Here is a 15,047-nt window from a genome sequence, read left to right as displayed (position 1 = left end):
CCCCTTCCCACAAAGCCCAGGGTTCCAAAATCGGGGTTTTTTTTTTTTTTTTTTTTGTTTTTTTTTTTTTTTTTTTTTTTTTTCCAAAGTTCCACCATCAATTTTTACACTCCAATTTTGTTTCTTTTTAAAAATGTACTCCATCTAATCCAGCCCTAATCCATCAGCAAACAGGCTTTTTGGTGCTACCTAGAAGCGACTGGAGAATTTAACTCCTCGATACAAACCTAACACCTTCACAGTATCTGCAAAGAAATCAACATTAAGGTTTTCAGCAGCCCTTTTCAAGCTATGCTTGGCCTTAAATAATTTTAAGTGTATCTTCCATTCTGGGCATTTCATAAAAATTCCACAAATAACTCTCTCCACAGAACATTTCCATCATATTGAACTGGAGGCTCGTAGAACACCAGCGATTCCCTAGTCCTTGCTGGGATCCCAGTACCCACTGGTTATGCCCCATTTCTAGATTTATCTACCAAAGCACCTTTATGAGCAGAAATCAAATGCTTATCCTTTTAATTTTCAACCAACCCTTTTGGGGCTGTTCTGCTGCATAAATAACATGTGGCTGTGTCTCAGCTTACAGAATCTTGCCCCTGGTTTTGAAGAAGAAGTGCCTGGTGCAGGCGACGCCCTGGACGCCCTGTTCCAGGACCTGCGGCATCGGCATCTCCAGCCGCGTGACCAACGACAACACCAAGTGTGAAATGAAAAAAGAACAGAGATTATGCTTAATCCAGCCTTGTCTCACCAATATCCCAAAGATGATAAAGGTATTTCCTGATATAAATATAATAATATAATAGAAATATTATTTTATATAATTATTATTTTATATTATTATAAATATAATAGAAAATAAAAATATTGGAAGCAAGGGAAAAATAGATGTGTTAGTAACTTCTAATTTAAAATGACTTTTTCCTCTTTTAAAGGATTTTAAAACAACTCTTCTCTGTTCTCTACACTCAGCCTTCAGGTTTCAATAGTAAACTGCAGATGTGCAATCTCAAACAAAACAATACAACGTTCTGAAGTGCTGCTAGTGCTGTCCTGATGCTCAGTCACTCAAAATATTTTTTATTTGGTGGCTGATAAAGAAAAATAGGACAGCTTTCAGGAATAATTTTCCAGATATTTCTATGTAAATGTTGCCATTTTTTCCATGCATTTTAATCCATGGTTTTAATGTGTAAAAAAACTCAGGCTTTTCTTTGGCTTTAAAGATTCCAAAAGGAAAAACATGCCAACCGACCTTCCAGCTTCCTGCAGCAGAGAAACTCGTTTTCTCGGGATGCTCAACTACCCAGAGCTACAGACTGACCTTCTGTGGGGTGTGCTTGGACAGGAGGTGCTGCGTACCTAATAAGTCCAAAATGATCACCGTGCAGTTCCAGTGTCCCAATGAAGGCTTCTTTAAGTGGAAGATGATGTGGATAACGTCGTGTGTCTGTCAGAGGATCTGCAGTGCTCCGGGAGATATATTTTCTGAACTCAAAGTTCTATGACAAGTGACACCACGGACTGTAATGTACCGAAGGTGCAAAGAGCACATTCCCCCCCCAGAGAGTCAGCGTAACCCCCTGCCACAGCAGTCTTCAGAGTGACACTACGTAGATGAATATTCATTTTTTAAATAGCACCTGGAAAATGCAAGGGAGAGCACATCTTTTTAAATGTAATTGTTTTTATGCCTAGAAAGACATTCTTGAGAAGGATGTATTATAACACTCCTATTGTCAAAACAAGAACATTCAGTAATTAAAAGAGGCATAGCCAGACAGCTGCACTGTAACTAATTGTTGCCCACAAAAACAAATACATGTCAATTCACAGATGTTCTAACTATCCAGTAATACTTCATCTATCATTCTAGATTCTCAGATGCACATTTTCTCCTATGTATCTGCAATAGTAAAACACATCAATGCTGCTTCAAACAGAAGTCAATTTTAAGCTCAGATTGCTTTTTGCAGCAGGTAATCTTTCTCTAGTGTTGTGAATATAAACAATGCACTTGTAAAGGAACAAATAAGTGGGCACCCGCAGATAATAGATGCAAAATTTCAAGGAAATGACTATTTTTAGATTTAAAAAAAAAAAACGCTCTCAACAAATGTTATCACAATGTTTTATTGACTATTTCTGGATGTATACATTCAAAATTGTGCTTGCTTACACACCCACCCCCAACTCTGCTGGAAGGACTTCAAGCTTTAAGAAATCATTGTATTGATCGAGTCTGATTTGTAACAGTTCACCCCTCTTGCTGTTCTAAGACAGCCAAGGCTGGCAAACAACTGGAAATAGCTGTACATTCTGTTTTGTAAAAGTGCTTACTGTAATATAAAACTCTACTTACCCTGGTAATTATAAATTAAAACATCTATTTTACTTGCATTCTTTTAAGCATAGAAACTTTGTTCTCCAAACAGTCATTATAACTTCATTATAAGTGCATGTTTCACTCAGAGGTATATTGTACTATTTCATTATCAAGTGCAACTCAGCATTCATGAATACGAATCATTAAAATAATATATTAATTAATACTCCAAATCTAATACTTAATCCAAAATTTATTTTGTTGAATTTTCTGATATTGCCCATTCTGATGTCAATTCAGAATGCTCTAATACAGCTAAGTACAACATGTAAGCAAAAATATTAAGACTGTGAACACAGCTTAGAGCATTCGGAAATGTCTACTACCCTGTCAAGTTTAAGAAACCAGTTTCATCAGAGACTTGCTTTCATCTCTGAGAAGACCGTGCGGGCTTCTCTTCTCTTCATAGTTACTTGTTAGAAAACAAATCCCGCAATGGTGATTCTTCTTTGAAGCAAGGCCTGCCTTTAGTTTACCATAAGCTGAAAGTCTGAGAAAAGAACTACATTTTTGGCTGCTACAACGTCTCTTTCTTCTCTGTACAGCATACGGTGTGCCAATTTACTCTACAGTTATGAAGACTGCTCTTACTGATATCCACCATAATTAGCTGCCTTCCAATCTTCCTTACAGGCTGGGCCTGTCACTTAATATGACACCCCTCGGAGCTGAGGAAGCCATTGTCCCAGTCTCCCTGTGGAATTACAATAACTGGGCACCACGCAACTCATTCTGCTTAAATGAAGTGGCTGGATGCTTGGGGGTATTATTATTTGTTTATAAAAAAAAATCAGTTCTGCCTTCTTTAAACAGCTATCTTCAGTCTTGATGGATCTGTCCTAGGCCCATCTTTTGTTGCATCCAGTTCATTGTACTCTTCTATTAGATCAGACAAAGATGATATGGCTTCAGAAAAACAGCTTTGCTCCATCCCCTCTATATGCAGATAATGGTGAAGGTGAGCCTGTGAGAATAAAAAAGAAATTAAAAAATAAGTGTTATCCTTTTTCTTGGCACCTAATTCCTTTGGCTCCACAAGTACCATTTAGCCTGCTCTGAAGAGGGGAGCACTGCAAGCACTGTAGAAAGTAGATTTAACCACTTACATGATGACACCCGTTGTTTAAACACTTGGCAACTTCAGTAACAATCCCCTATGGAATCAGTCGATATTACTGATTTCCTACACATCCATCCTTTCATATTCTGTCTCCTCGGGTACACCTGACCAAACTGTGTACTGGGTTGTGGCAAGGGTTTGGCAGCAGGGGGGAGCAGGGGGCTGCATGAGTGGCTTTGATGAGAAGACACCAGGAGCTGCCCCCATGTTGGACACAGCTCCAATAGTTCCAGACCTGCTGCTGGCCAAAGCTGAGCCCACCAGCGATGCTGGTCGTGCCTCTGTGATAGTGGATTTAAGGAGGGGTAAAAAATGCTGCACAACAGCTGTGAGAGGAGTGAGGAAAACGTGACAGAAACAGCCCTGTTGACACCAGGATCACTGAAGAAAGAGCAGGAGTGAAACAGCCTGGGATGAAGAGTGAGTGAAGGTGTTCTCAGTTCTAGTTTTACTTCTTGCTATCCTACGTTGTCGTTAACTGGCAATAAATTAATTTGATATTCTTCAAGTCAAGTCTGTTTTGCCCATGACAGTAACTGGTGAGTGATCTCCCTGTCCTTATCTTGACCCACAAGATTTTCATCGTTCTTTCTCCCCCCATTCTGCCGAGGAAGAGAAGTGAGAGAACAGCTTGGTGGACACCTGGTGGCCAGCCAAAGTTAACCTAACACCAAATGGTAGGCAGATCTGTCAGACACTGCTTCACTGCTGAAGAAAGTACTTTGCCAGTAGGTACAGATTAATACGGGGTTTACACTTTTAAAGCAGCAGCTGTTAGAATGATTCCTTGACAGGTAACACAAATTAAAAAGGGCTGTTACTTTTAAGCAGTCCCTTGGTGATACTAAGATTTGCTTCCCAGTAAAGAAAGATGCTAATGATTAGTGGCTAAAGATGTTATAATGACAAGAGTTGTACCTTTTTCTTGTAAAGCTTCATAAATTTTTCTTTGAGTTCAATGAAAGTTGGTTTTACGCAGGTGTTGTTTGCTAAAGCCAGAAGGGAATGGGAATGACCCACAGGAGGTACCGAACACAAACCAGTTTTCCAGCCCTCTTGGTTCCAGGAGACAAAATGCAGGGAAGGCTTCAACCTGTGATACAAAAGTTTAGTTGCCTAAGGGATGTAAAGAACAAGAAGCTTAAGTTTCCTTTGCTAACAAACAGTCTGAAAAGGTTAACATTTAAGCTTTCAGAACTAAGCAAGCCAGTTCTAAGTATAATTTTGAATAGGTTATTTTAGATTTCAGAGCAAAACACTGGGTCTATTTTAAATTTAAATTGCAAACACCAATTTTATTTTGTTAATTTAATGTATCAGGGTTTGCAAAGTAAAGTTACAAACAGCTATTTACATAAAAGGGACTGCAAGCACTCTGAGACTTAGGAGAGGAGCAAATTATTACTGTGTGGGGACAGTGAGTCTAACTGTAGTTTAGAAACAACTAAAATGCTTTAGATTCTCAGAAGTTTCCCCACGCACCACTGTCTGTCTGTAAACTCCATTCTGTGCACAAAGTTTGCCTGCCTTTCCTGTTGTAACTATACAGATCAATAGTGTAAGAGGTAGAAGCAGAGTGTCAACAACAGAGTTGTTAGAATAAGGATGATTCCCTATGTATGTGAAAGTAACCGTGACAGAGAGGGGCATTCTGTTCTGTAAAAACAAACTTCTCCTATGAATTTATTCCTCCAAAATCCTTCACTGGCAGGAACATCAGGCTTTGCTTTCTTTTGCATTTCTGAGAATGAGAGGAGTGGCACAAGGACACCTAGCCGGCTCACTTTATTTGGAAATCCAAGAATGCTGTGACTTATTCTAACTTACAATGTAAATTAATTACAATATCTTCCCTTCTGAAATAAAAAGAAATATTTCTCAGTAAACTGATTTGGTATGAAAATTCTTCAAATGAAAAGCGAGTGTGCTCTGGACAACTGACAACAATTTCAATAAAGCCCATGACTAGTTTGTGTGGTATTACAAACCTTTCAATATTTCTGCGAAGGTCTGAAACCTGCACGTTTCCTCGAAGGAGAAGGGCACAGGCAAGGTAGAGGCTGTGCTTTGGATCTGCTTGAATTAGTTGATGATCTCTACTAAAAGCGTCTGAAAACATCTGATCCAACCTAGGGGAAAAGAAAACAGTTACCTACTCTTACTAAAGCAGACTACACAAGTGCTTCAGTATGCCCACCTTCAGGGTTTAAAAGTTCAAGTTCATAAAATTCTGAAGATAAAGGTACTTTTAATCTGGGACTGTGAACAACAGGAAAAAGATTTATACCTTTATACGTCCATATGTTGGCTTTACAAGTTTTTAAAAACACACCAGACCCATTTTTCCATTTTTATACAGGCATAACTATCTAAACTAGTCTTTCTATTCATTCCAAACTCTCTGCATCTATCATCTCTATTTTTTCTTTTTATAGATCACCTCCACTACAAACTGCCTATTAAAAAATGTGGGTTCTAAGTAATACATTTTTCCAACAGAAACATTTCCCAGCAGAGATAACAAAAATACATTTCAAGTTTACTGGCTCGACCATTACAGAGAAAAGGGACAAAAGATGTTCCTGAAATCAGAAGAACAAATTTGAAATTGTGGCAGACTTAAGACTTCTAGAAAGAAAACTTCTAGCCTTAGTTTTGCTATAGAACGGCATTTTTTAAAAATTAAAACTATGGTAGAATCAGAAATTAAGCTTCAAATCTAGAGCTTTCATAATATTTTTTTCTTACCTTCTAGAAGGTACATTAACATCAGCCAATGTATACAGAGGAGTTAAGCTTGAAACCAAATAATGAAGTCTAGGAAATGGAACCAAATTCATGCTGATTTCATTAAGATCCATGTTAAGGGAACCTTCAAACCTAGCAGAGCTGAAAAATTAACAAATGGTTATAAAATTGTTATGAACTAAGTAAATTACTTCTATAATGTAAACATTCATCAAATCTATTTTTCAACTGTTCTGTACAATAAAACAGTAAAACAAGACAGCGTTCAAGAAACTGTTTATGTATAATTACTGAACTTTCACATTTGGCAGTACCAGCGCTATATCTTATTTACTTACACTTCTCATTATAGAACAATAAATCATCAAGAATGAGACTGTTTCCCGATTGTAGTCTTTAGCACTATTTTTCAGTATGTGGACATAGCTGCTGAATACCAGGTTTAATAAATATGCTATATTAAACACATGAGACTTAACATTCCTGACAAACTGTTTAAAAGAAAAGCAGGCCAATACTCTATTATTTCAACAGGAGTTTCTCGCAGCTATAGAAGGTCTAGGAGCAACAATGATCTGATGGTATTTAGAAAATAACACAACTGGCCTAGAAAGGCAAACTTCCCTGGGCTCCATGAAGCATTAATAACGGACAATATTCTTCTGCCTATAAAACTTTTTTTGCTCCATTTTTAAGACTGTCAGGGCTAGAGCAACACCATCGCAACCTGAATGCTTCCAAATACTTCAACGTTTAGTACCTAATTCTTAAGAAGAGGAGACACATCAAATGGAAAAGATGATGCAGGTCTGCATGTTTGCAGGACACACCGCCTCCAGCAATACCCCTTTGACAGACGAATAACCTGTAACTTTACCTGGTCAGGTTCAGCAGCAAGTTGGCTACGATATTATTCATTGCATCAAATGGCTTCTCTTGAGCAGTTTTTGCGCTGCCTGCGCTTGATGTTACCAAGCTGCTTTGCTTCACAGTTGATCCTAGTTTCCCAGAATTGGTCATCTGGTGAATTTTATTAACTATATCAAACAGAGACTTTGAAAGAGGAAAAAAAAGCATTCAAGAAATCTTGAGCACTGAGCCTTCAAATTCAGTACACCAATTTTTCATTTCAATTAATCTTAAAGAAAAAGCTAAGACAGGGTACTGTCAGTTCAAATATTATACCTTTGATACGCTTAACTCCAACTTTCAACCAATTCCAATTGAAGTGTTTCTAAAACTCTGTTCCTTATATGACACAAACATGTGTACACACACACCCCTCCTCAGAAGTTTGAATTTTATTCAACTATTTAAAATACTATTCTTCCAAAATTACATTTTAAATTTTCATAATTCCTGTGAAAGCAAAAGCATATTCTCTAAATATATTTCACTTTCTCTTGCTTTTTTTCATAAGTGAACAGAAAGAGTCATAACTTAGATACAAATGAGTCTAGTGGTTTGCATGGTCAGGTGTGCCTATGATGCCCATATCACTAATCAGTAAAGTCTGTCGGAATTTGGAGTGATTAGTCATTTCTCTTGCAGGGCGGTACTGATACTACACACAAATTGATTGCTAAAACAATGTAAGACTCTCAGCCTCAGTAAATAAAAGCTTTTCACTGTTTACCTTGAAATAGACGTTAAAAATTCACTCTAGACTACTTTGAAGGTGCAGAGCAACGTTTTAGTGACACCAATACAAATTTCAGAAATTGCAAGTGACCTAGGAGTTCAATTATTACTTTAAAAAATGAAATTATGCTTTAAAGACTTGGTACTCAAAATCAATACACTGAAGGAAGAAACACTTATGTGCAGCCCAATAAAAGAGAAATTGACAGAAATAGAGTATTATTTCTTACTTCATTCTCTATCGGTAGCACACAGTCTGCATGTTCATTAAGATCCTTCATAGCCAAAACACTGTTATATGGAGAAGTAATAACATCGTCTTCACCAGAGGGATAAACTGCAGTAACAAATCTATATACTTCTGGGAATTCATCCTCAAGTAAATTTAGAACAAAGGTTCCAAGACCAGATCCTGTCCCTAATTACGAAGACAGAATAAGAGAAGATAAAAGGTTTCCCATGTTATCTTAAGGTTTAAGTCTCATATATTTGAAACATACAACTTTTCAATTATATATATTGATATTTTCTGAAGCATTTCGCTGACAGTGGAGGCTACTCAGATGTAAATTTAGGCAGAAAGTTATTTTCCTGTCTGGGAAAAACCTAAGTGATAAAAGTATTTCCCATAGTATGAAGTATGCAATACCAAAAATGTCTGCAAACCAAAAATTCCTATTACATAACCAACATTTGTCTGACCTACTGTTTTTCTTTCTTATTTTAAAATCTTTAATTTGAATTTGGAAATAAAACATTTGTTTAAAAACACTGAACTGCCCCAAACTATTATTTACTTTCTTTTGGGGTTTATTTATGAAGTTTTCTCACTCGCCAGTCAAAACAGAGCAACCCCTTTCTCCCAGCACACACACTTTTTTCCTCACTAGCACTAAGCCCAAAGCACTGAGTTCAAAACAGAGAACTGAACTCTGGTTTTTCTGTCTTGAAAAACTAACATTCTCAGCAGCAGACAATTTCATCTATGAACAAGACAGCAATTTTCTGCAATAATGGAAACTGTATCTGCAGGGTCTCTCAAATTAAGCAAATGGGCATAAAAAAGGCACTTCACAAAACTCTTGCTTCGTATTTAGAGCTGTTTTCTGTGTCTTTTTCCAGATCACAGTCAGTTATAATACAGGCTCTCCCCATGTTTCTAGAGGAAGAAGGCTTGGTGGCAATACAGTGATGACAAAATTGTCACTGCAAGGATTCTCCCTCCTGATTTATTAACAAAGTAGCTAGGCTGGATTCAAGAGAATTATGTGGAAGGCAAATAGAAAAACAAAGTTATTCTAAAGTCAAGCAATATTAGAAGTTTCCTTCAAAGCCTTTTGGAAAACTCTTTCCCCATGATTAAAAATAACTCGATTACAGCAATGGTGTCAGTGTTCTGAGGCCACTGCCCCTTCTGACCAGTAATACCTCAGTGTTTCCTTGTATTTGGTAACTGTCCTGATCCACCCACTGCCTCGTATTTAAAATTTTAGCTGTATTTTTATTCTGGGTAGCACTTACCTTAGTTCGTGATTTGTGCTCCTCAGTGTTCTAACAAAACAAATAATAAATAATTACAGGTCTATTTAATTGGACTATGTTAAATCTTTTATTCCACGCTCTGAATGCTGTTGATTATTATGTTCATCTTCTTTTCAAGGTCCAAGTTTTTCTTTTTTTATCTGTGGCTGGTGTAATCATATTAACCATAAAAAAAATTACTTACCACCTCCCATAGAATGAATTATAAAAAAACACTGTAGACAGTCACAATGTTCTGCCGTTTTCCTCAGCTTTTCCACAATATTTTCCCGGTACTGATAACCATACAGCTTATGACCTACAGCCCTGAGGAGATGAAAAGTACTCTTAAAAAATAATCCAACAATCAATCTTTCAGTTTTTTACTTTAACTCTTCCTGTTTGACATTTTAGAGTTCAGAGTCCAGAGGTGGGTGCAATACCTGATTTATGAGAGCTGCTAAGCTGTGGCTACATCATGTGAATTTGGGAGTCAGGATATGGTTTTAATTTTGAAGATGCAAGCAGTGTTCACAGCTTCAGAGCATGCACTATTGCTTTGTACCAATAAGGAAATCAGCTCCCACATCAGATGATCAAATTGTAATTACGAAATGAAAATTATGCACTCCTTATAAACAAGGATTTCCCTATGTAACACGTATACTGATATTCCTTTGAGTACTATGTGAGTCAGTTGCTATCAGTAATAAAAAAACCCACACAAACAGCTCATCTTCAAAATACTTGTCTGCTAGATAGTGAAGTTACAGAATTCTTTATTCCTTGTATTGCACTCTCTTTTGGTACATTTGCTGATGATTTGCTTTCCAGGCTGTAGTGTACTGAATATTATTAGAGGTAAGGTCTCCGTGAAAATTTGGAATTCATTATGTTAATCAACCTTTTTCTGGATTTCTTTCTGGTAATACAGTTTGTATGCACAAAGCCAGACTCTGCGGTGCTTAGAAATCAGAAGTGCGTTTGTTCATATATCTCATTTCCACATTAGTTGCACAGTCTCAAACTAGATTATGGCTTTGACTGAGCAATGGAAGCAGCTGAATACCAAAGAAACAAAAATAAAAAGCATGTTCTTTTGAAAAAGAAAATCAAAAAAAAGAGGAAGAAAAAATAGACGAAATGATATATCAGCAGAATTATCCTTCTGTAAAGGCTTCTGTAAGGGCTTTTCAAAGCCCTGCTCCAGGCAACAGTGGCTCCAAAGTTTACTGGCAATATGCTGCAGCTTCCCAGGTGCAGAACGAACCAGAGAGCTACTGTTATCATTTCCCCTTTCAAATGCCATCTAATTAGTTGCTAAGAAATGCTTTCTGAAGAGGTTCTCACCAGTTGTTTCCCGAACCAGAAACATCTGTGATAAGCTGCTTGCTATCAAACACATCCCTCAATGGTCCCTGCAGAATTTCATTTACCACACCCTCCTCCATGTCAATCAACAGTGCCTTTGAGAAAGGAAATTAAAATTCAGTCAGTACGCAAAACACCCTTCAAAATAATCACATAAAGAAATACAAAATGATTTACCATATAAAAGGTATGTTGTTTCTACTGTGCTACAGAGAATCTTTTTTTTTTAATTTAAGCTGCTAACTAAGAGACCAACTAGATTCACCTCAGCTGTTTTGCTAGAAGTCACTCAAGAGGACAGTGTTTCAGATAATGCAATTTTGTTAAACTTTTAAATATTTTCCCCCAATAATTTGAAATAAGGAAATTAAAGAATTTTTGTTTCAAATTTTTTTACCTCTTAATCACTTAAAGTGGCTCTAAGAAATCCATTCCTTAGAAAATTCAAATAAAAACTTGGTTGCTAATATGTGCAATCATTTTATTAAAATTATAATGTAAATTACTCAACCAGACTGGCAGCAAACCACATTACTCCACTGAACCATAAAAGTTACTATTAGAAATTTTACTATGCAAAGTCTTATTTAAAAACATATGCAATCATAAGGGCCTTATGAAAATTCCTACACAGTTGAGTGTAAATTTACAATGTAAAAAAATGACCTCTATAGATTGCCTTACTCGTGCTTTTAAAGAGCAGATTTTTCCTTTGTAAATATCAGGGCCATCACCACCACTTCTGGAAAAAAAAAAAAAAAGTAAAATCCAAGCTCAGAACTGTAATAGAAAATAAGGCAATATATAAAGAATAAAATTCCCTCCTTAATCTTTCGTGTTCAGGGACTGTTACAGTGTAAACAAACAGAAACATGCTGAATATGCTGCGAAGAAAGACCTCATAATTCCCTAAAGTGATGCAACTACAGGGGACAATCTCAATCAGAAACATCCTAAGCAGTACTTCAGGAAGCTGAAAAGATAAGCCCTGAAAGTCTACTCTCAGATACAGACTCTGCTCTGTGGCAATTCTACAAACATTGCCAAAACTTGAAAGGATTATCTTTTATCCAGCATGTAGTATATCTGCATTTTATAATGCAACACAGTACACCAAACAGCACCACTGGCTTTTCACTGGGGGACATACAGCACTGTACTACTGCCCGAGGTGTGAAAGCTGTGTAACTGCACTAGCACAGCGCTGGGCTTGACTTATTTTGCCATTAAGATTTACCAGTCCTGAAATCATCCTGGGCTGACATAGCTTAATTTTCCCTTTTTTTCCCCCCAGGATTGGTTGTATTGAGCTAACCTAGAGAACTATGCATTGTGTACAATCACATTTTTTCTACAATGAATGCTGGTGCTTCTACACCCAAATGGTGAGATGCCCTGGTCTGGCCAAACTATATTCAACAAAGGGGAAAAAAGGCAGGGATACTGTAGGACAGATCTAATTTTGCCCTCAATTATTTACCTAATACAGGGGCTGGTCAAGCCTAAATTTAAAGTATCTCTTAGGCTGTTCTACATTCAATCACAAAAACATCAGATGAAATTGACTACAGCATCAAATGTTCTGACCATGCTCAGTTCCATCAGGAGTGAGGGGAAGAGACTATGGGTCTGCATTGAATTCTTCAAGGATCTTCCAACCTCTCCCTCACAGAATCTCTCCACATGCTTCTCATCAGCTGAGCAGCTCACTGCAGCCTCCAGTACTCACTTGATTCCTCTAGCCTACATAACTCCCTATATAAGTCCACTATAGCATCAAATTTCAGATACTTGAAACAGAAAGGTAACGATAGTGTTTTGAGAATACAGAAAAGCAAAATCTTTTTCTAGCACAAACTAAATATGATCTGAAACAAAGAAAACTGAAACTTTGGTTAAGAGAAGATAATAGAATTGTTGATCTACTGTGTTAAACTCATCAATATAGATAAGAAGACTTACCTTGTATCTACATTCCTAAAGAAACTGCTTAATGCTTCATCATAAATTCCTTTCTAAAAGGAAACAACATGACATAAGATGATGTGTAAAGTCAGAAATTCTCAGTGCTTTTTCATAGAATAATTTAAAAGTTGGAAGGGACCTCTGAAGGTCACCTGTCAAACCACCCCCCTCAAAACAGAGTGAATGTTTATGTTGAATCCAACTAGCTCTAGTCAGCACTAAAATGAACATTTCATTGAAGCATCAGCTTGATATTAAAAACTGACAGGAGGATGTAACTAGGAAATTAATTTCTCAGCACATGATTAAACAATTACTCTTCCTTAATTTTTAAAGATTTAGGATTTTAATGAAGATCCCAATGCAATTATTAAATTGAATAGCTGCTGTTTAGCTGACTCGGGTCATCAATGTTACAACACTCAGTTCATGAGGGGCTCGTGCCCATGATACCAACATCCATGAAGTTCTGTGGAAAGCACATCACACCACATCAGTGATTCCTAAACTCCCCTGCTGAAGGCTAGTGGGCAAATTACTTACCCCACCACAAAGCTAAAGAGACTGGGCAAGCTTAAATATTTTATTGTTTTATAGACTGCTTACCACACTCCCAATGACTTGATGAAGAATTTGGAAGTCATTGTTCCCTACAGCACCAAAACCAAGAGACTCTCCACACTCTTATGAACTTCATCCATTGCCTTTTTACAGCTGCTTCAACAGAAGGCACTGAGGAGGACTGCTGGTCATTATTGGTTAACACAGGGTGTTTACCAGGAAGTAGTATCTCTATAATCACGGCAAGAGGGGTGTATTTTTGTTCAGGGTACCCAGCACAACCCTGTGCCCTCTTTATGCTGCTCTTCTGGCCTGCACAACTGCACTGCAGGTCACTGCACGGCATGTGCTAACAGAAAAGTGCTAACAGAAAGGTAGGCTTTGGCAGGGCTGCTTTTGCACTTTAGAGCCTGGGGAAAAGAACCGGCCCTGAACAACCCTCTCTTTTCACCCGCTGCCTCAAACCAGGGAGACACCCTGGGCTTTTCAATGTGGAAAGGCCAGAGAAAGTGGATCTGAACTAGAGCTGATGGCATAGAAGCCTGGGGGGCAGTTTGGCTCACAACGAAGCGGCCCGGGTTTAACCAAATAAGCACAAGTGCTTTGCAGTCACGGTGAAAACAAGAAAAACAAGCGAGGGCCACCCTCGGCCTCCACAGGGCGAGCTCGCCCTCAGCCGCCGCCCCGCTCCGGCCGGCAACGCCGTGAGGTGAGGTGAGGCGAGGCGGGGGTGAGGGGGGAAGCGGCGCCGTTACCTTGTTGACAGCGGCGTGCTCCCGCAGCGCCAGGTCCCAGAAGCGGCAGCCCACCTGGTTCCCGCACTGGCCCACTGTAACGGGGAGAGACAGGCGGGTCAGGCACGGGAAAAGGGGGAGGGAGAACGGACTCCGGGCGCCAGGACCCCTTACCCTGCACCACCACCGACTGGGTCATGGCGGGCCGGCCGGCGGCCACTTTTTCTTTCGAACTCGGCGCCCGGAAGCAGGGAGGGTGGCGTTGCGGGGGGCGGGCTTTTCCAACGGCGCGGCCTCCTCCCGCCTTCCTCCCGCGGTGGAACGTCCCATCGGGCGCTCGCCGCCGCCTCCCCATGGCCAGTGGAACGTTCCATTAGGGGGCGGGGGTGTGCGTGTGTCTATGCGCGCTTGTGTCTGTGCGCGCGTGTGTGTGCACGAGCGTGTTCGCACGAGCTCGCCTGAGGCGGACGGGTCCCCGCGCGCAGCGGTGTGAGGGAGGCGCCTGAGGGTGCTGCTCCTGAGGGGAACGGCTGCTGCTGTAAAATTCCAAGTTTGGTGTAAAAATAAGTGTGCGCTGAGAGAAGCAGAGTGCGCAGTAAGGCGCCCGTCGCCTGTTTGGCGGTAGAGGAGCGGTGGTGAGGTACCACCGAGCCCGGTGCAGTCCGGAGGGTGACACCTGGCAGCGGCGACAGGGTCTCTGCTGAAGCACAAACGCGGGAGACATGGCCGAGGCCTCACGTGAAGCCTTTCTGTGAGAGGACAGAAATATTGCCATGCAACACAGTTCATTACCTTTTATGGCTAAAAATCGGTGAGGCGATGCATTTTATTTTCCCCAAATACATTATTCCGAGTGACGGTGTGAAATGTGCCAAATGATGTGAAAATACAAATTTAAAATTAACTGGAAAAATCGGTCGGGTGAAAATGCTGTACACTCCCATCAGGCTTGCAAACTATCTTTTTCTTTGAGCTCAGTTTCACATTTCTTCCTGAA

At 39.3% G+C, this 15,047-nt stretch overlaps 2 protein-coding genes across 3 annotated transcripts in view; one reads left to right on the top strand and one right to left on the bottom strand.

Annotated features, from left to right (window-relative positions):
- WISP3 (WNT1 inducible signaling pathway protein 3) overlaps window positions 1-1,995 on the top strand; it is a 46,908-nt gene extending 44,913 nt beyond the window's left edge. The window contains exons 5-6 of the mRNA XM_014964431.1: window positions 583-776; window positions 1,230-1,995. Coding sequence (XP_014819917.1) covers window positions 583-776; window positions 1,230-1,511 — 476 coding nt within the window. The 3' untranslated portion in view covers window positions 1,512-1,995. The remainder of the gene's footprint in view (window positions 1-582; window positions 777-1,229) is intronic.
- A 125-nt stretch (window positions 1,996-2,120) lies between these two features.
- Window positions 2,121-14,297, bottom strand: TUBE1 (tubulin, epsilon 1). Of its 2 annotated transcripts, none has more exons than XM_014964477.1 (12): window positions 14,225-14,297; window positions 14,072-14,145; window positions 12,753-12,805; window positions 11,475-11,532; window positions 10,770-10,885; window positions 9,625-9,746; window positions 8,129-8,316; window positions 7,135-7,310; window positions 6,258-6,398; window positions 5,498-5,638; window positions 4,428-4,602; window positions 2,121-3,353 (listed from the first exon to the last, which is right to left on the bottom strand). In XM_014964477.1, exons 1-12 carry the CDS (start codon window positions 14,247-14,249, stop codon window positions 3,195-3,197), a joined length of 1,428 nt encoding a protein of 475 aa, XP_014819963.1. In that variant the 5' UTR covers window positions 14,250-14,297; the 3' UTR covers window positions 2,121-3,194. The 2 variants fall into 2 exon arrangements, with proteins under 2 accessions (XP_014819963.1, XP_014819965.1); XM_014964479.1 differs by having other exon boundaries at window positions 7,135-7,277.
- Between the last annotated feature and the right edge of the window lie 750 nt (window positions 14,298-15,047).

This window comes from Calidris pugnax, unplaced genomic scaffold, assembly GCF_001431845.1.
Source record: "Calidris pugnax isolate Ruff unplaced genomic scaffold, ASM143184v1 scaffold219, whole genome shotgun sequence".
In the NCBI taxonomy this organism is placed as follows: domain Eukaryota; kingdom Metazoa; phylum Chordata; class Aves; order Charadriiformes; family Scolopacidae; genus Calidris; species Calidris pugnax.
Note: the sequence above shows the minus strand (reverse complement) of the source record. Positions and strands in the feature narration are given on the sequence as shown.